A 27142-nucleotide genomic window follows, 5' to 3' on the forward strand; every position below is an offset into this window, starting at 1 on the left:
TTGCTAAGTTGCTGAGGCTAGTCTTGAACTTGCAATCCTTCTGCCTCAGCCTCCTGAGCCGCTGGATTATTATAGGCACACACCACCATGCCCCCAGCTCATTCTTTGTCTTTGGGGAAAGCCCAGGCACAGAAAGAACAGGCGCGCGCGCGCGCACACACACACGCACACACACACACACACACACACACACACACACACACACCCACCCAACAGAACGCAATGGCTGGAGCCAGATTACTTTTCACAAGTTTCTTTATGAAATTAAATGTGGCTTCTGGCTTGGAGAAGGTATAGTGCAAGAGTGACTGTCCATGCTGCTGAATCCTGTAGGGTTCCACACTGACATGCCAGGCCTGGCTGTGCTCCTGGCGCCCCTGGGCAGGATGTGGGTGCCCTCGCCACATGTCCATTGCCTGGAGTGGTTGGGTCAGTCTGGATGCTGTTGGCCCCAGAATTCAGTCCTTATGGCTTCTCACGCTCACTAGGGTAAGGCAATCTTTCTGTGTCACAACAATTAACTGTTTTTCTTCATGTTAGAAAAACAAGAGGACAAAACCCCAACAAAAACAGGAACCAGGTGGTTCTGTAGCAACCCCACAGCTACAGATGGAATGGTCACAAAACCTCGACCATTGTGGCTGACTATATGGTTTTGTTCTTCCCACTACACAACATCACGAGTGAAGAGGGTGACCAGCAATGTCTAGAGGGGCTGGGAGGTAAAAGGGCAGGTCTGGGCCAGATATTTGGGTAGAGAATTTCTGGTTCCTGTACTCCAAGGTTGCAAGTGGCCTGAAGGGACACAGCCCAGCTTTGTAGGTGGCCACTGACCATAGAGTAGGTCTCTCCTGCCTGGAGGAAACAGGAGTGGGGATGATTAGATTTCCAAAGAAACTGGTCCAAAGCAGCTAGTGCCTTCTGCATGCCGGCCTGGTAAGTGGTTCTGAGCGGTGGCTTCCCGGCTCCTGGTTAGTGAAGGCCTCAGACAGGTCCATAGTGTGGACAGAAGGGGAGAGGGTCAGAGATCAGGCTGCAGGAGGGGCTTGTATGTGCCAGGGCCCTGCCTCTCCCAGCTGGTCACTTCATTCATCAGCAGCAGGGAAGAAACCAAGCATGGGAGCACAAACCTGGTGTGCCCTGGGGGCACCAACACCTGCACACTTCCAGTTTGCAAGACGGGCAGAGAAGGATGGCCAGATGGAGTGGTCCTCAAGGAGGAAAAGCTGGGGGCTGAGGATGGGCAGGTCCACAAAGTGCTATCAGGTGGGTACTGGCTCACTTGCGGAAGGGTGTCAGCCGGCTAATGCTGTGCCAGAAGGTGGATGGCTTCCGCCTGGGCTCTGCCAGCACCAAGACCTGCTGTTGGGGCCGACTGGCAGGCAGTAATGGGTGCTTCTGGCGTGTCAGGTAACAGGGCCGGCCTACGGCTAGGCAAAGAGAAACAGCAGGGTCATGGGTGCCCCAGTGTTAGGTGGCACAGGGTGGAAGGCAGAGGGGCCCGTTCCAGAACCCTCAATTCTGCTGCATAGGATTTGTTTCCCCAGGGGTTGACCACATCCTGGGGTCCAGTCTGCCTGGAGCCTCTGGCCTGGCCCTGACCTACTACAGCCTTCAGAGATGATAGATGACCAGGGGCCCTTCTAAGGCATGTGATGTTGGCTCTTTCTATAGCAAGGGGGAAGGTAGCTGTGAGGGTGCCTGTCAGCAACCTAGGGAAGAAAAGCACTGACACTAACTGTGCCACAATGCTGAGGTCAGAGTGGTCACGATAAAGAACAATGTACTGACCCAAGCTTCCCCTTATCACCAACCTTTGGGAACATAATACCTACAAAGGGCAGTGGGCACCTCTGGGAACTTGGTATTTTGGTGGCTTTGCTTTTGGGGGTCAAAGATGTAATCAATGACAGAGCTGTCCATAGGTGGGACTACTGTCCACTTACCTTTGGGCTTCCCTGTGGCTTGCTGCTTGCTGGCATTTAGCATGGCCTGCTTTCTCTGCAGTTCAGTGATGGAGAAGCCTGGGGGGAGGTATACATAAGGCCCCATATCCTCCTCCTCCCCTGCCTGGGTGTGGTCTTCCTAGTGTTCTACTCTCATATGCCTCAGGGTTTGTGCCCTTAATATAGCAAGGGCTGTTCCTTGTCCTGCTCAGTCATCTGGCCCTGCCAACTATGGCAGAGAATGAAGTCCTCCCACTGTGCCCCACATCTCTTGCCTTTACCTGATGTCTGGCCCTCACTTTGTGCAGTGTCTAGGTGGATGCTCTTTCTTTTACCAAGAGCAACCTGGCCACTGAGTGAATAGGAGGGGGAGAAGCTTATTCTCATGGGGCAGGGGAGGATTCTGGAGGTTATTACCCACCTTCCCCTTCATGTTTCTCGGGGTTCCAGCTGGCTTTAGAGCATGTCCATGGGTACATGTGCAAGTCTGTGCAGTGAAGCAACATCCACCCTACCCCATGCAGGCCAGCAGACCCGTGTTCTGGGGCCGTATACTGAGAAAGGGCCACTCCTGCCAGTAGAGAGAGGGTGGCTTTGCTTACTACTAGGACCAAGAGATTGCTGGAGCCCTGAAACTCCTGGATGAAATACACTGCCTTACTTTATCAAGGTGATTCTGACTGCCAGGCAGCCAGGCCAGGCAAAAGGGCCAGGTTGGCCCTAGAGGTGGGGCAAGGCCCAGCAGGGTCTCGCACCTGTCTCCTGGTCCAGCCGCACCTGCTCCCTCTCCCTGGCAAAGGCCTTGAGCCAGCGCTGCTTCTGCTCAGGCTTCCTGGCACATAGTAGGTGGCTGACCCCTGAGGCATTGCAGTGCAGCCGGAAGGCGTTCTTGATGCTCACGTGGAGGTCTCTGTCTTTCCCATCCTCCAGGTCCACCACCTCCAGGCCATCCATGTCCAGCCGGCCCTTGTAGTATAGCACGTCTCGGCGAAGCAGGTCCTGCCAGATGCTGCCCTGAGCTTTGGCTGCCCACCTGTTCACCTGCTCACCTGCCCATGTCCCTTGTCTGCCCCCAGCCACCTCCCCAGCAGACGGTGAGCACCTAAAGACAGAGGGGGCCTCTTGTGACCTATGATGGCTGAACCACCAGTGGAGGAGCCTGCCCTTTCAATGCCCAGCTACTAACTGGGCAGGAGGCAGCCCTGTCTTTGAACTGTATAGTCTGGTGGGAAGATAGATAGACATAGAAACTAAGACAGTGGCCTACAGGGCACAGTACAGAGGAGTACAGTGGACAAGGAGAACTGCATGGATGGGGGCTTCTAGGCCAACAGTGAAGAGGAGGCCGGGAGGAGGCTACCGCAAAGGACCTCAGGGGTCACAAGGAGAAGCAGAGATTTATAGGAGGAGAATAAATAGGTGACTTGAGGATCAGGCAAGGGCCAGGTCAGGAGGAGGGCATTCTTAACAATACTGGGCCCTGACTGGACTGAGAGCCATCCTGTGGTCTCACCATCTCCCAGCCCTACGGGCCTGACCATTCCTCCCAGGAATGAGGAATGGCCAGTGTAGGATCTGCCAGTCTCCCTTTCTTGGGGTAGTTGCTCCCAGCCCTTGGCTTTAGTCTCTCCACCTGCTCTGTGGGGCCAATCCATCAGGGCAGAGTGATGCCGGTACCTTCTTACAGTAGATGAGCTGGTGGTCGAAGAGAAAAAACATTCTCTGCTGGCTCTTGGCTTGGGGCTGTGTAACACGAGTCAGCTCCCCCGAGTAGATGAGTTCTGAGCTTCGGACCAAAAGATCTTCCCCCTGGGGGTCCCCAAGGAGAGGCATGAGAAGAGCACACTCAACCTTGGGCTCTGTTTCCTGCCTCTGTAGTGGGTGGGTGGGTGTATTCCCATTATAGTTTCCACTGGGCCAGGTCAAGGGAGGCTGGGTGCTCTTGAAGCCTAAGAAGTATTCTGGTCCCAAAGGTGGGGACTATTGAAGGGGAAGGAAAAAGGTGGAAGGATCTGACCTGAGCTGGCCATCCTTGCAAAATAGTGGCTTCATGTGGCTCTTCAGCACTGAAAATGTGGCTAATCCATATTGAGATGTCAGTATAAAATATACACTGAGTTTGAAGACTTAATATGAAACAATGTACAATATCTCAATGGTATTTTGTGTTGATTACAAGTGGAAATGCTCTTTTGGATATACTGAGTTAAACAACATTGAAATCAGTTTCTTCTGTTTCTTTTTTAAGATGGCTACTAGGAAGTGTAAAATTACACATGTGGTTCACACTTTTGATTAGATGGTTCTGCCCTAGTGAAAAAATTAGGCTGGCTAGAATTCACCTCTGTAGCTAGTCTTTAGGAGTCTAAAGAAGGTCCTTTTCTCAGCTATATGTATTTAGTACCTGAAATTCCATCACTGGAACTTTCAACTTTCTACGTCCTGTCCCTTTCCAATTCTATGAGTACAAATCCCAGCCAGCTGTTGGTAACCACTCAGTTTGGGATGACTGAACTTGTATGGGTCCTTAGCCAAGGCTGGGCCTCTGAACCACTAGACCACATTGCCCAGGTGCTCCTTAGGGATTTGCATTCAGTAGGTCAAGGGTGGGGCCCAGAAATCTATCTTATAACGTTCTGTGGCTGATTTATATTGATTTTCAGATAATTCCTTTGACAGCTGGCACAGTGCCACTGTGTGGACAGGAGCAGAGCCTCGGGAGGAGGAAGAGTGCCTGGTGGTAGAAGGGCAAAACCCTCTATGGCTCTGGGGAGCAGGAATGTATCAGTTCAGGCCTTCCTGTTCCCTTAGAAGGCAAGGATGGCAGTTACCTGGGGAATATGCAAGTCATAAAAATGGAACTAGGGAGCCCTGATAGGTAGTGATCCATTTTTGGTCACACTTTGGGGCCTAAATCCAACTGTTGGGAGCCCCAAAAGTTCAATAAAACTCAGTGATGTAATCTGTCCCCTGAGGAATAGATATAGTTTAGAAAAAACATGCTTCCTCTGTTAGGGCTTCTCCTGGCTAGTGGTGGCTCTTGGGAGGATTGTCTTACCTCACAGGAAGGGGGCCACCAGGTGTTAAAGCTTGGCTCTGGGCAGCACCAAGGACCCTGTGTCTGTACAAGAGAACCTGCTTTTCTGCCATGAGTGCTTGCTTTCAAGACCCTGGCTCTCTGATTCTGCTCCCTCCCAGACTTTTCAGGGATAAGCACAATTTTCAAGCAAAGACCCAGCAGTGTTTTCTGGGCCCTGGGGCCCTCACCTCCCAGTCCTCTATGGAGCTTTGCCACTGAGCAATCTTGTCGATGTTTTCAAGTCTCCGTTTCCGCTCGTTGATGAGCTGGGCCACGTTCCTCATGGCATGCAGAGCAGCTTCGACATCCTTGAAGTCCCTGTGGCAGAACAGAGATGGAAGGGCACTGCAGGCTAGAGAGCAGAGAGATGTAGGAGTCTCCTACAGCCCCCTGGGTGGAGCTGACTCTTCCTGGGGCTGTTCCTCTTGCCATGTCTGACTGGTCAAATGCACAATCTCTCTCCTCCTGAATATTAAGCTTAATATCCTCTTTTTAAAAAGAAATTTTTTTTTTTTTTAGTTGTAGATGGACACAATATGTGGTGCTGAGGATTGAACCCAGTGCCCCACATAGGCGAGGCAAGTGCTCTACCATTGAGCTTCAGCCCCTTAATATCCTCTTGATGATTCTCTCTCCCCTACTGCGGTGGTAGCTCTTTGAGGACATTGCTTGTTTTATTTGGTGTGTTGTCCCAGTACCTACAGCAGAACCCAGCACACCCCAAGTGCTTAACAAACTGACTGGTGCATAACCTCAGGCTACCTCCCTGCTTCATGCCTCCTACCTGTGCTGAGGGTGGGTGTACTTGAGCAGCTCAGCCAGCTGCAGTGGATACTTGCAGATCTTCTGCACTGGAGTCAGCAAGAAGCCATCCAGGGAGATGTCGATCATCTTTTGTAGCAGCCGGCAGGCCTCAAAAAAGTACACATATTTGCTGAGTTTGGTGAGCCGGGACAGCTCCACGCAGGCGTTGGGGTGGTTGTTGCAGTACTCGGAGTAGATCTGGAAGTCTGCTTGCTGTAAAGGCACAGCTGGAGATTAGGATGGCTGTCTTCCTGCTCCCCCAGGCAATCAGCCAAAGCCCCAGGTTCCTGAGAGTCAAGAGCCTCTGATTTCTTTTAGGAGTTGGGTCTCAGGGGACACCAGGCACTCTCCACTTACTTAACTGGGCACAAGGTATGTGGATTCACATCCAAGGATGGGAAGATCCCGAGAGGACTTGCGTGCTCCTGCCTGCTGCCACCCAGCTTTCTCAGCAAAGCCCTCAGTAGAAACTTAAACTTTGTTTTTTTTTTTAATGAAATCAGAGGTGCTAATAAGGAAGGGCTATTATTAAGGCCAAAAGATGAGTGGGGCAGAGGCTGGAAGGTAGAGCGACAGACATCCTTTGCTTAACCCTGTGTGTTTGCCCAGGACAGGGATAAAACAAATTTCTGTGCTTTCAGGTTAGGCTGGAATCTTTCCAGACCAAGTCAATGAACCTTTGGGCATCTGGCATCTACACTGGATGTGGGCTATAAATTCCACACAAATTCTAGATTACCCACTATCTGAGGAACCCCAGAACTTTCCCTGGGGCACTAAATAGGTGGCTGGACACATCTTTGCCTTCCTGTCTGGCCCAAGCAAATCCTTCCTGACTGATGCCTGAGACTCCCCTTTGATGACAGTGATTTCCCCCCACCCAAAAGCAGAGACCCTTCTAAGACTGTTGTAGAGCAAGAGGAGCAGGTTGGGGCCTGGTGCACAGATGTTTGGAAGCTTCTGGGAGAACAGCAATAGCAGGTTGCCTAGGCTGGAGAAGGGAGCCAGGTGCAAAGAGGTGAAAATAAAAGGCCAGGGTGTGTGGGGAGAGGAAGCGTTCCTGGCAGAGAGATAGGTGCTAGACAGGCAGGGCTTAGGGATCCAGATGGAGAAGCCGGGGCTTGCTCACGTGCTCCAAGAAGCAGGCGCCCAGCTCGCTTAGGTGTGGGCGCTCCCTATTGAATTTCTGCTCCAGGGCCTTCACAAATGCCTTCTGGCAGCGGTAGATGTCCTCGATGTTCCCAAAGATGGTGCGCAGCTGTTCCTCGCTGAACATGTCTGCACGCTTGCGGCACTGCCTGATGTAGCCCTTGTGGGGGTGGGGGCAGGGGTGGTCAGAGCTCTGTCTCCGTCCTTCTTCCCTCCCTGCCTCACAAGCTGGGTCCCTGCTCACCTCACAGATGTCACGCAAGTGCTTGATGTAGTCCCGCTCGGTGCTGAGAATCTCGTTGATGACATTTGTCCGCATCTGGTCTTTGCTGCTCTGTGCCTCTGTCCCACCATCTTCAGTCTTGCCATCGCCAGTCTGTGGGGCCTCGTCATCTGTGGGCTCATCCTGGTTCACCCGTAGCTGCAGGCAACCCGAAGTCAGTCAGCGCCCTGTGGTGGCTCTAGGAGTCAGTCCCTGTACACTGCACAGTGGCAGTGGGGAACTGAGACTCAGAGGACCTGCGGTGGTCCTGAGCTAGCTCAGAAACTCCTATAACTGCTGTACAAGGCCAGGATGGGGACAGCAGGTCTAACTGCAGCAGATGGGAGATGGGAAGCGAGGCCACCTGGGACCTCAGAGCTGTTTTGGGTTTGGGGTTTTTGTTTGCTTTGTTTTGCACCAAGGGGCACCTATATTATCCCAAGACCACTGGGGCAGCCTTGGCAGACCCTATGTTCCCCCTGAAGCCTCCCACCCCAACTTGGTCCTTGCACAGTGCTTGAAAATGTGCCAGGGGTTTCTGAACCAGCACTTGCCATACTAGGCCGTGTGGGGGCTGACTACACTGGGTAGGTGGTGTGGTCTTGCTCGTTCAAACCTGTAACTTAAGGAAAGACTTGGGGCTCAGAGTAGACAGTTTACCTGAGTCCTGGGCAGGAAGAGCACCTGAACACCAGGGCATGAGGTCTCCCCTTCTGGCTGCCCTCAGCCTGGCCCTTTGGAGATCGCACCTGGATTTTTTTCCTTGGAGACCAGAGGTCACCTTAGGTGGGACCTTTGTCCCCTCCCTGTGACCTCTTAGCGACTTCATGCCTTGGTTTCCTCAGGTCCCTACCTCCCAGAGCTAGATGAGTGTTAAGTGAGATGATCCATGTAAATGTTCTGTAGTGCTTCATAAAGGCCTGGTAAATCAAGTTCTTCCTGGTGATGGGATTCTACCATGCACATTCCCCTTGTGAGTCATATACTATCATCACACTGTTCTCTCTGGCCTGAGGGCTCGGCAGGAAGGCATTAGCAGCAGGGGATAGAGGAGGTAGTGGTTCTGTAGGAGGAGCAGGGCTGTGTCACAGCTCTCTGACACCCACTCATCCAGCCCAAGGCACCAGGTACCAACAAACTGGAGAGGGGGACCTCAGAGCTATTTTGAGCTTGGATGATAATGATGATTTTGATAATGGGACTTGAACCAGGGGCACTCTACGACTAAGCTACATCCCCAGCCCTTTTAAAAATGTTTTATTTTGAGACAGAGTCTTGCTAAGTTTCCCAGGCTTATCTCAAACTTGTGATCCTCTTGCCTCAGCCTCCTGAGTAGGTTGAGATTATAAGCATGAGCTACCATGTCCAGCTTAGGCTTGGATTTCTGAGAAGAGCCAAGTAGTTCCTCATGAGTCAGGCAGAAGCACAGGCTGGAACCATACCCGCACAAAGCTGGCTGGAAACCACCCCTCGCCGTCGGCAACGCGGCCCCACCACCACTCTCTGTTGGTGGCATCCATCACTTCGATGACGTCCCCAGCTTTGAAGCCCAGTTCCTGGTCGTCCATGGTGACATGGTCCCAGAGTGCTTCAGCACAGACCACACTGCCATCACTGATGAGCTGTGGAGAGAGCCATGGCAGGCGGGTCAGTGGGGCAAAGCTACCCTGGGCCTCATGGGGTTAGGGCCAGGCTGAGGCGCTCCTGTTGTCCAACCTCACCCTCAACTGCCCTGGGAAAAAGAGATCCTGACCTCCCAGCCGACAGCTCTTTGATAGCAGGGTTGTGCCCTGAGCAAATTGAGGCTGTCAGGGCTCAACAGTAGAGCCAGAAGTTAACTTGAACACACCCCTGCTGAGCAGGTGCTGGAGCAGTTGCCTCTCCGCTTCCAACCCACCTTCAACCACAGCTCAGACACCCACATCAGCTGAGCAGCACCCCTCCTCAGAGTCCCACGCATCTACATTTTACTCATTCCAACCGTTTTCCTTTATTTCCTAACTTTAGAAGTAGGTATGTGGGGCTGGGGTTGTGGCTCAGTGGTAGAGTGCTCGCCTAGCACATGCCAAGCCCTGGATTTGATCCTCAGCACCACATAAAAATAAATAAATAAAACAAAGGTACTGACAACTAAAAACTAATTAAAAAAAAAAGTAGGTGTGTATTGCAGCTGCTATCATAGATATCTCTGGTGTTCTTGTGTGCTTTGTCACCAAGTCAACCACTTTTACCTGGTTGACAATTCTCTGCTTTGGTTATTCTCTGCTCAATAACCTATGATATTTTTCTCCTAAGTGGTTGTGGACTGATACATCACAACCAGGCAGCTCTTGCCTGTGGATTTGTTTCCCATTGGGCTGATACCTGCTTTTCTGTAATGTGGGCCCTGTTTCTACTCCATGAATGATGAATGGCTCCAGTAGTATTAGGGCAGTAGAGGAGGGGTGGGCTGGGAATTGCATAGAACTGAGGACTGCCACTGTACAGCTAAACAATCAAGGAAGAATTGGAGTATCCCCAGATTGGCCTTCTGTACCAAGCACTCCTGCTTAGCTGCTCTCCACCCACGGTGAGCCCTCCCTTGGCTTCCCTAGGCGCAGCAGTCTTTAGACCTTTACCCTCATGCCCAGCTATAATGACCTGCACGTGGGCCTGGCTGCAACACAGATGGGATGAAACAGGGACTCGGCGCAACCATATGAAAGCCAGCTGGCTGCACGTGTAGAGCCAGTGTACCTTTGACAAGCAGGCTTTTATGCAAGGTCTAGAAGGATGTGGCTCAAGAGAAAGGAGGAAGTGGACACCCCCGGTGATATAGGTGAGTCTTGTGAGAATGCAGGTGAATGGGCCTGACCTAGGGGAGTAACCCAGACACTCAGTGCAACCCAATTCCCACTGATTCCTCTACTAGGTGGTTCCTGCTTTGTCTTAACTGGATGAGGTGTCTCCCTCTGTCCCCAGATCCCTTAAAATGAGCCCTGAGCAAAAGCCAGTCTGGTCCTTTCCTCTATGCAGACCGGTGTGGATATTACATGGGCTGTTTCCTTCATAACTCCTGGGGAAGCTATGGAAGGAGTTGGGACTCTTAAGAGGCAAGGCTTCACAACGAGAACCGGGTGACAGGTACCAACAGAGGCATGTCCCCCTACCTATCCTGCCCAGAAGTGGGGGTAGTGAGGTGTTGGCCACCTTTGTTGCTTCCTTGTCTTAAAACTGTGTACACAGGGCACCTGAAAGACACATGGTTGTGAACAAGTTCTCCAACCTCCCCACACCTCCTCTCAGTGGCCCCAAACCAGAAGTACTCTAACAAGTTATAGTACTGACATTAGCAATTTCTGCAATGTCACTAAGACACAATGTGATTCCCAGAGGTCAGAGACATGTTTCCTAGGACATCAGATGTGCCTCACCTGCAGGCAGAGGATGGTTTCTGGGCACAGACCTTTTCTGGTGCTCTATCCTAGGTGCAGTTGTCCCTGAAGCTAACACTCCAGCCTGGCAGTTCCCAGGGGATAGGACTCCAGGCTGGCCCCCACCTGGCAGGAGAATACAGAGGTAGACTTTGAGGCACAGGGATGTTTATGTGGAGGGGCAAGTTCAAGACCAAGGCAAGCCAGGGCAGAAGCAGGATCCCTTCCTGTAATTTTGAGGTTCTGACTGGCCCTGGGATGAGCAATATTGCCAGGCTCTGCCTATATTGCCCCACTGCCCCATGACCATTGTCACCCTTCCCATTCTGCCTCCTGTCTCTTTCTCTTACTTGCAAGGTGGTGGTGGTTTTACAATGTATATTCTGGGAGTGGCAGTCTGGACTCCCCTGCACTGGTATTCCTGTTCAATGTCTACCTGAACAGGAATGTCTACATCTCAAGAAGAGTAGCAGGGGCCTTGCCCCTAGGGAGACTGACTGGCACTACTTATTTTAAGGCCTAACATGGGAACAGCAACTGCAGGTGACCTGCCTGAGGTATCCAGGTATCTTTCAGAAAACTCTCAAAACGAACACACACACGCGCGCGCGCGCGCACACACACTTACACACACTTACACACACAAGTACATGCCCAGTTCTGCTCATCCAGTGGTCTCATGCACACCGTTTCCTGACAACTACAGCCAGCCCTGCTACAGCTGTGTCCATACCTACCCCCAGTTATTCACAGAGATGCGCCATTTTAGCTCCCCCACGCCGCATCACAGCACAGAGGACAGACTGGACCCCCCCGCTCCCCATGCACGTGTGCCACCATGCCCCTGTCACCCACATGGTGGCACTACCGGTACCACCCAAAACCAGGCCTTGTCAGTGAGCACATGGGTGGCTGAAGGCCTTATCTCCCCAGATCTCGGTGCGGAGGCTATGGGTGACAGTGCTGGCATGCAAACCCGGAGCCACTCACCACAGCGCAGTCCCCCACGGCACGGCACGGCACCGGGTGGGCTGCTTGGCTCAGCGGAAGGCCAGCAGGAATATCAGCACAACATTGATGAGGACGAGGAACACCAGCACAGCGGAAACCACCACGCGCTGGGCGCCGGGGGGCAGGTTGCAGCGTAGCAGGGCGCGCAGGGCGCTCCCGGGCGTCGCGGGGCTGCGCCGGGACTGTGGGCCCCTGGCCATTGCGCCCGGCCTCCTCGCTCTGTGCGGCCCAGAGATCTCGCCGCGCAGGGCCGGAGCAGGCGGCCCGCAGCGGCCGGGGAGGGGGCGGAGCTGCCGGCGCTAGAGGGCCGGGGCTCCTCCCGCGCCGCCGGCGCCTTGCGCGGCGCTTCCCAGGTCCAGGAGTCAGGGCAACCGCACCGAGTGAGCTGGCGAGGATGGCTGGGTGGGAGGACAGCTAAGGGAGACGTAGGACGGGGGACCGGTTAAGGAAGCTGCGAGGGGTCTCGGAGCTCCAGCGTGCGCTGCGCTCTGCCCTTGGCGCCTCCTTGTGGTAGCGGGGAGCCCTCAACATCCGCACAGCTGTCCTGGCACTGATGGCTCAGGGATGCTCTGGGACCTCACAGACATAGGGAGAGGATGTAGAGGCCAAAATGCCCATCACCGTCCCTTGGGGACGAATGGATCAGGAGTTCTGTTCACTAATAAGGCTGCCTTCTGGTCCCCACTTTTCAGATGAGTAAATGCGGCTCCGAAAGATCCCGTAATTTGCTTAGTCATAAAATCACCCAGGACTGGGGATAGTGGAGCCAGGATCTGAACCCTGGCCAGGCCGATTCATGCTAAGGGCTTTTTTCCTCATGACCTCAACCACCAGAGAAACATTGCTCCTTTGGGCAAATAATTGGTACCTTCAGCTGATGTGTAAAAAAAAAAAATCCTTTGTCAACTAACCAGGGGTTCCATTTCCTTCACCAGACAGAGCCCATTATCTTAACTGAGAAGGTTTCAAAACTCACATGCCTGAGTCTTTCCTGTCCACAACAGAGTTCAGTCAAGGTCAATGTCTCTCTCCAGAATAAAACTGTAGTTAAGAGGGTTGAACATTCAGGTCTGAAGTGGGCAGATTCCTAGGCACCAAACTCAGTGCTCTGACTCTGGGACAGGAAGAGTCCCTCCCAAGAGCAAGGGGAAGGCTCACAGATGAAATGGTGGAGAGGCTGAGTTTTCACATATGGGTGACTGTGTTCAGGTTTCTATGTGTATGTGGGTCAGTATACATGTACGCCCTTATAGGAGAGTGTGCCTTCATCCTTCTGAAGACTCCAGGGAAGCTCTTGCCCAGTTCTTGGGTGCCAGGTTGCTCCCCCAAACTTTCAAGGACTTATGGGGAATCAGAGGGCATCAAAAGTCCCCCAGGCACCGCCAAATCCCAGTGCTCCTCTAAAACTGTGGGACATACCATTTAATGGGTTGTGGTTTGGAATGCTTGACTTGAGATGTTTCATTGTGCATCTGTGCACAGTCTATGTATCCTTGGGCTCCTGGGCACAGAAGGACTGGAAACTTGCAAGCCATTGTGGCCCTGAGCCCTGCAGGGTCTGCAGCTCCCTACTGTACCATGCACAGTGAGGCTTGTTTTAATACGTTAGTCCAGATCCACATGTGGGCATGGCCTCTGTCCATGCACAGCAGGGCAGCCTGGGAACATGGAATGTGGTAGAAGGACCTTTGCTCTGAGCCAGACTGACAGGGCCCACCCCTCTGACTGGGAGCCCCTAACCTTTTGGTCCTAAAGGGTTCAGTGTGCAGCAGGAACAACAGCAGCAATAGCTTTTTTGGTGTGAATTGTTCTTTCTTTCTTTCTTTTTTTTTTTTGTATAAATTTCATCTAAAACAACAAAAAGGCTTGAAGACAGAAGAAAATGTTCCCATCCCCTTGCGGCTGCTGGTCAGGGACTTGAGGTGGCAGGACAGATGTAGAAGTGAAGGGGAGACAGGTATCTGATGCAGATAAGGGCTTAGCCTTACCTGTGGCTTCATGATGACAGTGGAGGGAAGAATGCTTATTTTGGAGGTGCTGGTCAGTAGGTGGCCTTGTGGCCCTGGACTGACATGATAGTGTTAGTTCCAAGGGACTTCAAGGTGCTCCTGCCCCATCTCAAGGAACACCTGAGCCAGGTGGTTGTGTGAGGATAAATGTATCTGGGGTACCTATAGGCATCAGACACCTCCTTGGGGCTGGAGTGTGTGTGACAGACAGATCAGGCTATGGAATGATCATAGGAGCTTGGAAATGACAAGAGATACTTTGAGCCAGAGGATCAGACTGAGTCCATGGAGGAGTGGCCAAAAGCTGGCCCCAAGTCCTGTAACATCCCCCATGTGTTCCATGAAGTGCCACAAGACAAGGATAATGAGATACCTTCTATCCTTGAGTGACCCAATGTCCAAGTTACTGGAATGATCTCACTACCTACTGTTGTGCTGGCTTCATGACAATGGGTGTTCCCTTTTATATTTTAAGCCCTGTTTAAATGAATGAAACATATGTCTTGCATGTCTGTCTGTCTACCTTCTAGTTTGGGCTTAATCTTCGTTCCCTGGGATGATTCAGAAGCAGTCTGTTGGTACCCACCCCTACCAGCATCCTGGAGTGAGGAGTAGCTATATGTGCAGGTGCATGGAGCTGACCCCAACCCCCCATGACCTTTGGAGATATAGCCTAGAGGAAGCTCCAACTGTTCCCAGGCAGTGAGGTGGTTTGGTCCAGACCTTCCCCAACAACTCCAGAGCCACGCCTGCCTCTTCCTCATCACAGTATGTACCAGAACCACAAACATCATGGAAGGGCCACAGCTGGGTGGCTTTGGAAAGGGAATGTCTTATGGAAGATGTGATGGCCCAGCCCAGTGGGGTGAAGCAGGAAGGGGAAAATGGACAGGCCCAGTGCCAAGCCATAGGCATCTAGGGAAGGCTCTAGAAGGGACAAAGCTAAAAGGAGACAGGAACACTTGTGGGCGCTGAGGACAATCAATTTCTACATTCATTGATTTATCTTGTAGGATCTGGATAGTCATAAAGGGCCAGACACAAATATGAGTAAGGAATACAGAATGAAAACTCTGGGCCTTCTGTGTGTCCTGAGGGCACATACACACAGAGAAAGATAAATGCCCTCACACAGCTCCGTTCCTGGATGGCCACCTCTTAGCAGGCAGGATTGTGTCTTCTGTATATCTGCCTCCTAGGGCTGCAGACACTGTTTGGCACACGGTAAGTACTCAGCATACACATGTTACATGCATACCACATGCACAAATATACATCACACCTATAACAGTCCTTAAATACCCAGAATGCAGACTGCCTCTCAGCTCTCCCCTGTCTATTGCTCTCTAGGCCGGATGACTTAGGTTTCCCTTTCTTAGGAAATTAAGAATTGCTTTCCTCTTCTAAGGCCAATATGAATAAGAAATTGCCACAATTTGGAACAAGACACCCATGTATTCTTAGAAAATACAAGTAAATATGTAATTTTAGAGCAAACCAAATATTACTGAGTCTGGACTTTTCTCTGACCAGTTGCCTCAATAATTTCCAGGTGTGAGACTCATTAACCCCAAGCCAAGCTTTGTTTTGGAACTTGCAGGGTGAGCAGCAAGTGCCTAAGTGCACCTGACACAAGTCCCCTAGCCTCTCATCAGACAATCACTGTTTATATCCTTTCAAAGAGTTTCTGACAAGAGTCTGTTTCATGCCTTCAGAGGACTGTGGCCAACACTACCTGGCCCAGTGAAGTCTCCTATATCCCTGCAGTAAGCACAAGCACGACATCCATGTCATGATGATATAGGGCTGATTGGCTGCAGGTTCTGTTGTGCGCCCAAGGAGGTGGCCTCCACAGCCCAGTCTGCTTTCCTTTGCTCTCTTTCAGGGCCCTGCCCAACTTGCTGTGTCGGTCAGAGGGGTCCCTCAGTCCAGCTGTTGTTTCCTCTGGGTTGTAACATTTCTTCCCCTTCAGAAAATGGCCAGAGTCCAGGAGGACAGTACCCTAGGAAGTACTGGGTATTCTAAACATAAGGCATACCCAGGAACCTCCAACACCAAGAAAGGCCTTGAGCCAAACAGGAAAACAAACTCGTTAAGCAATGCAAACAGCCACTTCTAAAATTCGCATCTACACTGCTTGCATTTCCCTCCTTAAGGTGCCTCTCTGCCAAAGACTATATTCTTTTAGAGCAGTTCCAGCTCTTGGTCTTTCTTGGTCAAAGCACCTTAGAATAAACAATTTGTCAAGGACCGGAGGGCCCCCCAAAAGTACCTCCTCACTAGTAACAAGATGTGACAGTTCAAAATTTTACCACCAAGAATGAGACCCAGACATGGAAACTCTACCAGTGTAATACTGAAGGCCAGACAAATAACTCCACTTCTTTGGGATCACTGACAGCTTTTGGTTACCGTTTCTTCCTCCTATCCTTTCCCTGGAGACTTGTATTGAGGCCCTGCCATGAGCCAGGTCAAGGTCATTAGATTCATTATTCCAGTTAGTCCTCACACAGCTCTGTGATCATTCTGTTTTATAGCCAAGTGAACTGATGCTCAGTCCTTTGTACACTCACATGTGACAGGCTCCGACTCTGGGGCTTCCCCTCCTAGGAATGAGCCTGATACTGAGGCAGGCAACTTGCATTTTCAAGGCAAAGCACAACCATCATCTGTGAATTCTGCTTACAATGAAGATGTGACTTCAGAACTGCTTCCACCCAAAATAGCTCATAAGAGGCAATTAAAAGGAATGGTTGGAAGCTGGAGGTATAGCTCGGTGGTAGAGCATATATTAGCATGCCTTAGGCTCTGGCTCCAATCCCCAGCAGCAAGAAAAAATAAAAGAGAGATAGGTTTTATTAGCACGTTTATGTTCTATGCTTCATGGATATTTGATAAACAATTTTAAATCATTTTCCAGAGGGGCTGGAGATGTAGCTCAGTGATAGAGCACTTGCTTCACACATTTGGGGCCCTGGGTTCCATCCCCAATACTGCCAAAAGAAAAAAAAATCATTATCTAGAGCCAGGCTTCTAACAAGAGTTCATCACCATTTACTATTTAGTCATGGGGACACTGAGGCACTGCACTCTGCACTGGTTTCTGAGAAGCCCACTGGCCCGTTCATTCAAGAAATGTAAAAGGGCAATTGTAAATGGATCCTTTTCTGAGGAAAAATTGAAGTGCTGCAAGATTCTGGTTCTAATGAAGCAGAAACACAACAGAATCTACAGCCAAGGGAACATGGTGTTGCTAGGGGCATGTGCTTGTGCTGAACGTTTGGTTAACTACCATTATGTTCCACCACCCACTCCACTTTTAGATAAAAGAGGGCAAGAAAACAGGAACACAAGTGAGAAAAAAGAGGAGAATCAAAGTTTCAAAGTTTCTCTTTGCTAAGAAACGATGGTTAATGGATGCTGTGGTGCAGCTGGACAGGATGAATCATTTCTAGTTTTGTACAGCATAGCAAGATAATGCTGCTTAACAACAATTAAGAATAGTTCAAAATAGCTACTAGAGAGGATTTTTATTGCTCCCAACACAAAGAAATGATTAATGTTTGAGTGATGGATATGCCAGTTTCCCTGATCTGATCATTACACATTGTAGGCATTTATTGAAATGTCATACTGTGTCCCATGTACAATTATTATGTGCATCAAATAAAAATTAAAAATATTTTTAAATGTCTTTTTTTTTTTTTGAGAATGCAAAAAGAGAACTAGGGATGGGAACCAGTTTTGCTCAGATGAGGTTTCTCACTAATTTCTTCCGCTTAGATAAGAACAGGGGCACATAGTTGTCATAGCAACAGCAATACTTGGAGCTGTTGGTGTCCACAGGTAAGAAATCAGTTTTCCCTGGCCTTGACCCCAGTCTTCCTATGCTTATGGCTTGTTGGAGGGTAGGGGCTGGAGTGACTGGGGGCCCCTGACTGCTTCTGTCAGGCAGTGCTCCACCCACCAGGACATATTTGCAAAGGGCTTTCTTCTCCTAGGGGAGCAGTGTCAGGAGGGCTGGAACACTCACATGTGCCTACTCTTCTGATCCTCTGTGGGTCCCAGAAGGGAACAATGGAGCCCTATGTCTGGACATACTGCTCTAAACACCTCACCCAGGAGTGAGAGCCACAGGCTGTAACATGCTGTGTGCACTCAGTGCCAGACCATGTGTTTGAATAGGACTGTGCTCATCCGGCCGGTGGGAGTCTGCTTAATTGCCCTGGCAGCCAGGCCACATCTGCCAAGCTTGGGTCCAGCCCTGTCCCTCCCTCCACCCACACGGTCTTGACCCTACCTCGTTGATGGCCAGCTGCTCGCCGCCCCCTCCAGGGTGGCTGTAGTGGTGGCCAGAGCTGTGCAGGTCTTCATACAGGTCCTCCTCACTCCCCGCCTCCTCAGCGCGGACAGTTGTGTCCAGAACTCCATCCGGCATGGCTGGAAGCAGAGACAGCAGCTGGCAAAGGGGAGTGGGCTTGAAGGGCAGAAGGTGGACATGCAGAAAAGGAGCCAGAGGATTTAGGACAAATGCTCCTTTTGTGAGAGAACAGACAAGGTCCATGAACTAATTTTTCAAACCATCCTTGCTGCAGAATTGTGGACTGGTTGAAGGCACACACTGGCTGGATCACACATCACTGCCACTCACCTGCCACTCAACCCAAAGCAACCTGGCAGAGAGGGAGACACGGGGTTTCCCCATGGTCAGTGCTCAAGAGCTCCTCCTGCTGAACTCGATTAAAAACCATTTACCAGTATGTCCGCCATAGAAGACCTTTAGAAAAAATGTGTTCAAATGTTGTTATGTTGTACAGTTGGCTCTCTGTATGTGTGGGTTCTTCATCAGAGGATTTAACCAACCTCAGACTGAAAATATATATTTTTAATCGTGTCTATACAGACCATGTCCAGACTTTTTTTTTGTCATTTTCTTCTGAACATAACAGTTTAACAACTATTTACATAATATTTACATTGTATTAGGTATTGTAAGTAGTGGTCATCTAGAAGTGATTTTGCCTGGTTTTGACTTTATATAAATGGAACTATCCATCAGCTATTCCCTGGCTGGCTCTTCTCATTCCTCTGCCTGTGTAGCTGTGATGGATTCACATTTACTGAGACACAGGCTTGGGTTTTATGAATATTTCATGTATTGTGTATCCGCTGTACTTCTGGGGAAGGATGGGTTGTTTCCTGTGTTGTTGCTGATGTGTATGATGCTGCTGTTAGACACATTTACACACCTCCTGGGCACATGACAGTGTTTTTTCTAGGACAGTGTTTCTCAACCTTGTTTTCATTATTGCCCCCTAATGAGCCTTTAACACAGTTTTCTTAATCCCATCCTGCCTCCCATGAAATATCAATACCATAGGTATACTGTGTATTGCTCACATTATGTGGCTCTTTTGAGGGCCACGGGCCATTGTAAATAGCTGTTTTTTGCTCACTTTGGGAGAAATCAGCCCACCTGGTATGAGTACATACTCTAGGGTAAAGACACCTAGGTGTGGCTTCTCTGGGTCCTGGGTAACTTAAGCAATTTCCTGAAGCTATTGTACCAACTTAAGACTCTCAGCAGTGGAATATTAATATTCAGATTGCTCTACATCCTGGCCAACTCTTGGGATGGGCAATATCAAGCAGCTTTTGAGAGACTAATGGGTATGAAGTGATATCTTACTGTGGTTTTAATTTACATTTCTGATCACTAATGAGTTGAGGATTTTATCTACACTTTATGTCATTTGTTTCCTGTAATGTTTAAACACCTATGAATTTTACTCATTTTTCATTGCACTATCTTTAATATCTATACATATGTATATGTATGTATCTATATCTATATCTATCTATCTATATCTCCATCTATATCCTCCCATTTTGGATAGGATGCAAAAACAAATGGATGTGTGTCACCCATCTGTGTCACAACCATTCTCCCCTGATTTGTAGCTTATCTTTTTTTTTTTTCCCTTAAATTAATACTGGGAATTGAACCAGGGGTCCTTTACCATTGAGCTACATTGCAGCTCTTTTTATTTTGAGACAGGGTCTTGCTAAGTTGCTGAGGCTGGTCTTGAACTTGTGATTCTCCTGCCTCAGCCTCCTGAGTCACTGGGATTACAGGCATGCAATACTGAGCCCAAGGGCTGGGGATGTGGCTCAAGCGGTAGCGCTTTCGCCTGGTATGCGTGCGACCCGGGTTTGATCCTCAGCACCACATACCAACAAAGATGTTGTGTCCACCGAGAACTGAAAAATAAATATTAAAAATTCTCTCTCTCACTCTCTCTTTAAAAAAAAAATACTGAGCCCAACTGTGGCTTGTCTTGTCAGTCTTGTTTTTTTTTTTTAACTTTTGATGAGCTGAAATGCTGAAATTTTGATATAGACACACCTGTCAGTCATGTCCTATGTGATTTGTATTTTTTGTATGTTTAGGAAATTTTCCCCTAGATATTCCCTATGTTATTTTTCCATGTTTTGTAGGGTTGTTTGTTTGTTTGGTTGGTTTTTTTGACATGTACGTTTTAAGTCTACCTGCAAATGATTTCTATGTATGGTCTGAGGTAGGAATCTGAATTCATTTTTTTTTCTGTAAGAATAATTAATAGTCTCTGCACCATTTGCCAAATAGGTGCAGAATCTATTTGTTCTTGTTTTAAATCATGTTTCATGTGGATGGGTCTGTATCTGGGCTCTGTTCTTGTGGTAGGCAGAATAATGCTCTCTACAATATGAAAAATATCTTATTCAGAGCCTGTGACTATGTTATGTTACGTGACAACAAGGAATTAAGGTTTCAGATGGAATTACGGCACTATCAGCTGACCTTGAAATAGGGAGATTATCCTGGATTATTTACATGGGCCCAACAAAGGTGACAGCATTAAGACTGTTTTCTGACATATTTGCTCCCTTGTGCAAGCCTTATCTGATCCCTTCCTCCAGGAACTAATGCTGCCTCTAATTTACTCTTTTCTGCATTGTGTTAGCTTCTCTCCCCAGCTAGATTATGAATTATTTGAAGGCAGTAGCCATGCCCTTTTCCCTGATGTTGATATTCAGTCAATGTTAGATAAATAAAAAAGTAAACAGATGGAAGGATGGTGGCTAGATAGAGACTAAACATAGGAATCAAAGGAATTAAAAAATGGAGAGACGAGACTGGACATGATGGCACTTGCCTATTATCCTAGTGACTGGGAAAGCTGAGACAGGAGGATTGTAAATTCCAGGCCAACATGGGCAACTTAATGAGGCCCTAAGCAACTTAACAAGACTCAAAAAAAAAAAAAAAAAATGAAATGAGCAACTGGCTGTAGCTCAGTGGTAAAGCATCCTTGTCTCAAAATAAAAGGGGAATGTAGGTCCATGGTACAGTGTCCCTGAGCTCAATCCCCAGTACCCTTAGGAAAGATGGATGTGTGGATGCAAGAACAAATGGAAAGCTAGAGCACAAGTGGCCTGGCAGAGCTAATGCCAAGAACACTGAAGCTTCATGCATGTAGCTGCATATGGACAAAAGTATGGTGAAAGGGTACCCGGGAAGCCCTCTTTCTCTAGCCTGGCAGCTGTGGCTGAGCTCAGTTTGCAAGAAGAAGCCAAGGACCTTGCTCTTGACCTTGTACACAATCAAAAGTACCAAGTCCACCCCCATAATTTTTATTTAATTTATGTTTTAAAGTTGTTTTGTTATGGAATGCTTCTACTATATACAAAGGGAGAAAAACAGTACAAGGAATCTTGTATAACCAGTGTCCAATTTCAACAATTCTCAACATGAATTTTGTTTCATCATCTAATTTTCCTCCCCACTGGATGATTTTTTAAAGCACATTCAAGTCATGGCATGATTCCATCTGTAAACACTACGGTATATGTTTCTAAGAGAGAAATATTCTATCTCTGTTTTTTTTTTTTTTAAAAAGTAATCTCAGACACATCTAAAACAGCAATCTATCAAAGATTGTCAAAGTGCCATGTCATCTCTTCTAGGTGTTTAAAAACTTTACTTGAAATAAAGATTTGGGTTATAAGGTAGTACAACTAGTACAGAGAGATTCTATGTATCCTTCACTCAGTTTCCCCCAATGGATATTGCATGTAAGTCAAGTACAATGTCACAGCCAAGAAAAAGACTCTGGGGAAATGTGTGTGTAAAGTCCTATGTCATTTTATCAACAATCTGGATGTGTGTATCCATCACAGCAACCTGTATTTTTTTTTTTTTTTGGTACTAGGGATTGAACTCACAGACACTGGACCACTGAGACACCTCCCAACCCTATTTTGTATTTTATTTAGAGACAGGGTCTCACTCAGGTGCTAAGCACCTCACCATTGCTGAGGCTGGCTTTGAACTTGAGATCCTCCTGCCTCAGCCTCCTGAGCTGCTGGGATTACAGGTATGCACCACCACACTCGCCTGTATGTAAGCTTTTGAGGTTGGCCTTTATCACTCAGTCACTACCCTTGAGATCCATTCAACTTGTTGTATTATAGTTTCATTTATTGCTGAGTAGTATTTCATGATATATCACAGTTTAACCATTCACCTGTTTAAGGATAGATTGGTCATTTCTAATTATTGGCTATTATGAATATAGCTGCTATGCATATTCATGTGCAGGGTTTTGTGTGAACGTAAGTTTTCATTTAGTCAGGGTTTTGTGTGAACGTAAGTTTTCATTTATCTGTGATAAATGTCCAGGAGTGAATTGCTGGGTCCTGTGGTAGTGAATACTTCGCTTTTAAGAAGTAAAATCATTTTTCCAGACTGTACCATTTTACATTCTAACCAGCAATGTATGAGAGACAGTTTCTTTGAAAGTGCACCAGGATTTGGTATGGTCATTATTTTATATATGAGACATTCTGATGGATGTGTAGTGATATCAGATCATGGTTTCAGTTTTCACCTCCTAAAAAGCTGGTGATGTTGAACATCTTTTCATATGTTTATTTGCCATATCAACTCTTTGGTGAAATATCTTTTCATGGCTTTTGCCTATTTTCCAACTGGATTTTTTGTTATTTTTATAAATACATCAAGATCTGAAAGTTTTTCATATATTCCAGATATGAATTCTTTGTCAGATATATGATTTGCTAATATTTTCTCCATTATAGACTATCTGTTCATCTCCTTAATAAGGGCTTTTGTAGAGCAAGCAAAAGTTTTAAATTTTTATGATGCTCAGTTTATCACTTATCCTTTATGAGTCATATTTTTGGTGTCATGTTTAAGAAATCTTCACCAAACCCTACTTCCCAATTATATTCATTATATTTGCTTCTAAACGTGTGTGTGTGTGTGTGTGTGTGTGTGTGTGTGTGTGTGTGTGTGTAAAAATCCCTTTCAATGTTGGAGGCTGAACCTAGGGCCTGAACCAAGCCATTCTACCACTGAAATATACCCACAAAGCCTTAAAATCTTCACAGCTTTTACTTTTTGTACTTAAATATGTTATTTGAGGTTTTTCTTTTTAATAACATGTAGGTGTAGGTAAGGTTTCATTTTCATTGCTGGTAGATCATCTAATTACTCCAGCATCACTAGCCTAAAGACTATCTTTTTTTTGCACCGAATGGCTTTTGTACCTTTGTAGAAAATTAATTGGCAAAGTGGGACATTGCTGCCAATTGACAGGAAATTGAAATGCTTATAAAAGAATACCAACAAATGAGATAAACTAGATGAACGGAAGATTTCTAGAAACACATGATTTACCAAAACTGACTCAAGAAGATATAAAAAAATCTGAATAGGCCCATAGTCAGTAAGGGAATTGCATGAGTAATCAAAACCTCCAAACAAAGCAAAGTCCAGGACCAGATAGCTACTACCATCTGATAGTGAATCCTACCAAAGAATAATTGATACCAATTCTTCTCAGATTCTTCAAAAATCTGAAGAGGAAGGAATACTTCCTAACTTATTACAGAAAATTCTGATAATAAAATCAAAGACACTACAAGAAAAAAAAAACTATAGACTAACAATTACCCTTTATGAATAAAGATGCAAAGATCCTCAAAAATACTAGTAAGTTGAATTCAACAGCATATTGGAAGGATTATGTATTATGACCAAGTTGGAATTATTTCTGGAATGCAAGGATGTTTCAACATATCAAAATATAATAATATACCACATTAATATACTAGAGGAAAGAAATATATGGCTACCTCAACTGATACTGAAAAAAACCCCGACAAGACACAACATCTTTTCCTTATATAAAGACCCAGTAAATTAGTAATAGAAGGGAAGGTCCTTCATGTGATAAAGAGCATATATGAAAAACTTATTAGTCAATATCATATTAAATGGTGAAAGGCTGAAATTATTCTTTTCCCTGAGATCGGGAACAAGACAAAGATGCCCACTTTTCCACTTCTATATTGAATAGATGTCTTAGAAAGAATAAATAAGCAAGAAGAAACAAAAGGCATCCACTGCCGGGCATGGTGGCACATGCGTGTAATCCCAGAGGCTTGGGAGGCTGAGACAGGAGGATCGTGAGTTCAAAGCTAGGCTCAGCAAAAGCAAGGCTCTAAGCAATTCTGAGTCCCTGTCGGTAAATAAAATACAAAATAAGGCTGGGGATGTGGCTCAGTGGTCAAATGGCCCAAGTTCAATCCCTGGTACCCACCCCCCCACACACAAAAAAGCATTCATGTTGAAAAATAAAGAAAGCTATCTGTGCTTGCAGGTGATATGATCTTATATATGGAAAAGTCTAAGGAGTCCACAATAAATAGTTATATCTGATAAATAAAATTCAGCAAAGTTAAAGAATATAAATTAACATGCAAAACCCAGCTTTATTTCTGTATATCTGTAGTGAACAACATAAAACAAATTTTTAAAAAATCCACTGTAGTAGCAAATACTTAGGAATAAATTTAACCAAGGAGGCAAAATATTTGTACACTGACAACTGCAAAACATCATTGGAAGAAATGAAAGAAAACTTAAATAAATGGAAAGACATACCATGTTTATGAATAAAAGATTTAATATTTTAAAGATGACAATACTATCAGATTAAGTGCATGCCCATCAAAATCCCAATAGTGTTTTTATACAAATAAAAAAGCTTATCCTAAAATTCACATGCAATCTGAAGTGACACTGAATAGTCAAAATTACCTTGAAAAATGAAGAACAAAATTGGAGGACCCAAATTTTCTGATTTCAAAGCCTACTACAAACCGCTGGAATGTACTGGCATAAGGATATATATACAGTTCAATGAAAAATAATAAAGAAACTAGAAATAAACTTTCCCTGTATAATTAATTGATTTCAACAAAAGTGCCATGACATTCAATGAAGGAAAAGTATCTTTTTCACTAATGGTGTTGGGAAACTGGATATCCAAATGCAAAAGGAATGAACTTGGCCTCTGACACATGTAAAAATTAACTCAAAATCCTCAGAAGAAATACTAGGGGAAACCTTGATACATTGTATTTGAAAATAATTTCTTGTATATGATCACAAGCACAGGCAACAACAAAAAAATCAATAAATTGTACTACATTAAAATTTAAAACTTTTGTGCATCAAAAGAGGAAAACATAACTCACTGAATGAGAGAAAATACTTGCAAATGATGCATCTGATAAAAGATTAATATCCAGAATATATAAAGAACTTACATAACTAAAAAAAAAAAGGACACAATCTGCAATGCCCTCCAATTCCCCCCAAAAAAAATTTAAAATGAGCAAGCCACATACAGTGCTGCATATCTGTAATCCCAACCACTCAGGATGCTGAGACAGGAGGATGACAAGTTTGAGACCCTGTCTCAAAATTCATAAAAAGGGGCTTGAGGATGTAGCTCAGTGGTAGAGAGCTCCTGGGTTCAATCCCAGTTCAGAGTAAATAAGTAAATAAACAAGAAAGAGTGAACTATCCTGATTCTATCATTACACATTGTATATATTCACCCAATTACCATACTCTACAATATATCACACTGTATAATTATAATAATAATTAAAAATAAAAAATGAGCAGTGGAGTTGAACAAATATTTTTCTAAAGAAGATATGCAAACAGCCATATAAATATGAATAGCACAAAAAAGAATGCCCAACATTGCTAATCACTGGGGAAGTGTAAATTCAAACCACAAGGAGATGCCACTTCACATCTTTAGGGTGGTTGTCATATCAACAACAAAGGGATTGAAAATGACAAATGTTGAGGAGGATGTGAGAAACTGGAACCCTTATGCACTGCTGATGGGAATATAAAATTGTATAGTTGCTGTGGAAGACAGTTTGGCGGTTTCTCAAAAAGCACAACATAAAATTACCATATGATTCAGGATATCCACTCCTAGGTATACATGTTAGGTCAGATTTTTGTCGCTGTGACCAAAATATCTGACAAAAATAACTCAGAGGAGAAGTTTGTTTGGATCATGGTTTCAGAGGTTTCAATCCATGGTTAGCTGACTTCATTGCTCTGGGCCTAAGGGGAGGCGGAACATGGTGGAAGGGCATGGCAGGGGGAGGGAGGGGAGCTGGGAGAGAGAGAGAGAGAGAGAGAGAGAGAGAGAGAGAGAGAGAGAGAGAGAGAGAGAGAGACATATACACGGAGGGAGGGGGAGGAGTCAGGGGAGGGGGGAGTCAGGGGAGAGACAGGACACATGCACACACACAGGAGGAACCCCACCTTCAGCCACACCCCACCTGCCTATGGTTACTAAGCAGTTCTTTCAAATTATTAATCCATCAAATAGATTAAGCCATTGATGAGACTAAAGCTTTCATAATCTAATAACATCAGTTCTAACCATTCCTGCATTCTCTCACATGAGTCTTCTGCAGTGACACCTCATATCCAAACCAAAACATTATATATCTCCAAAAACTGACATCAGGGACTCAAACAGATATCTCTATAACAATAGCTGGAGCAGCTTTATTCACGATAGCCAAAAGGTGGAAACAACTCTAGTGTCCATTAATAGTCGAAAGGATAAGGAAGATGTAGTATATACATAGAATGGAATATTGTTTTTAATATTTTAATTTTACTTATTTATTTTTATGTGGTGCTGAGGATCGAACCCAGGGCCTTGCACGTGCTAGGGGAGCACTCTACTGCTGAGCCATAACCCCAGCCCCACAATGGAATATTATACTGCTATAAAAATGAGTGACATTCTGGTACAAACTGCAACAGGAATAAACCTTGAAAATTTTATGCTAAGTAAAATAAGATACAAAAGGACATACATCGTCTGATTCTGTTTATATGAGGTTATCTAGAGTAGGCAAATTCTTAGCAAGAGAAAATACTAGAGATTATCAGGTGGTGTGGGGTGAAGGATATGGTTACCTACCTGTCCTCCCACCCTGCCCTAAATGATCCCACCACCAAAACTCCTCCCATGACCTGGCCCTGCCCGCTGCCTGCCAAAAGCAATTAACTC

The 27142-nt window shown here is 46.6% G+C and overlaps 2 protein-coding genes across 7 annotated transcripts in view; both read right to left on the reverse strand.

Annotated features, from left to right (window-relative positions):
- Nucleotides 1-237: 237 nt before the first annotated feature.
- Nucleotides 238-27142, reverse strand: part of Arhgef4 (Rho guanine nucleotide exchange factor 4) — a 158535-nt gene continuing 131630 nt past the window's right edge. For 2 of the 6 annotated variants that reach the window (XM_021721650.3, XM_078017293.1), the window contains 10 exons: nt 17974-18113; nt 8683-8862; nt 7223-7399; nt 6959-7138; nt 5810-6042; nt 5214-5343; nt 3624-3755; nt 2702-2945; nt 1947-2024; nt 238-1430 (listed from right to left, as the gene is read on the reverse strand). In XM_021721650.3, the coding sequence (XP_021577325.3) occupies nt 1279-1430; nt 1947-2024; nt 2702-2945; nt 3624-3755; nt 5214-5343; nt 5810-6042; nt 6959-7138; nt 7223-7399; nt 8683-8862; nt 17974-18113 (1646 nt within the window). In that variant the 3' untranslated portion in view covers nt 238-1278. The other 4 variants (XM_040294228.2, XM_021721654.3, XM_021721657.3 and 1 more) reach the window with 4 other exon arrangements.
- On the reverse strand, nt 11694-11864 carry Smim39 (small integral membrane protein 39). The gene has a single exon (XM_078017294.1). It carries the CDS (start codon nt 11862-11864, stop codon nt 11694-11696), a length of 171 nt encoding a protein of 56 aa, XP_077873420.1.

This window comes from Ictidomys tridecemlineatus, chromosome 7 (assembly GCF_052094955.1).
Source record: "Ictidomys tridecemlineatus isolate mIctTri1 chromosome 7, mIctTri1.hap1, whole genome shotgun sequence".
NCBI classification, from domain to species: Eukaryota; Metazoa; Chordata; class Mammalia; order Rodentia; family Sciuridae; genus Ictidomys; species Ictidomys tridecemlineatus.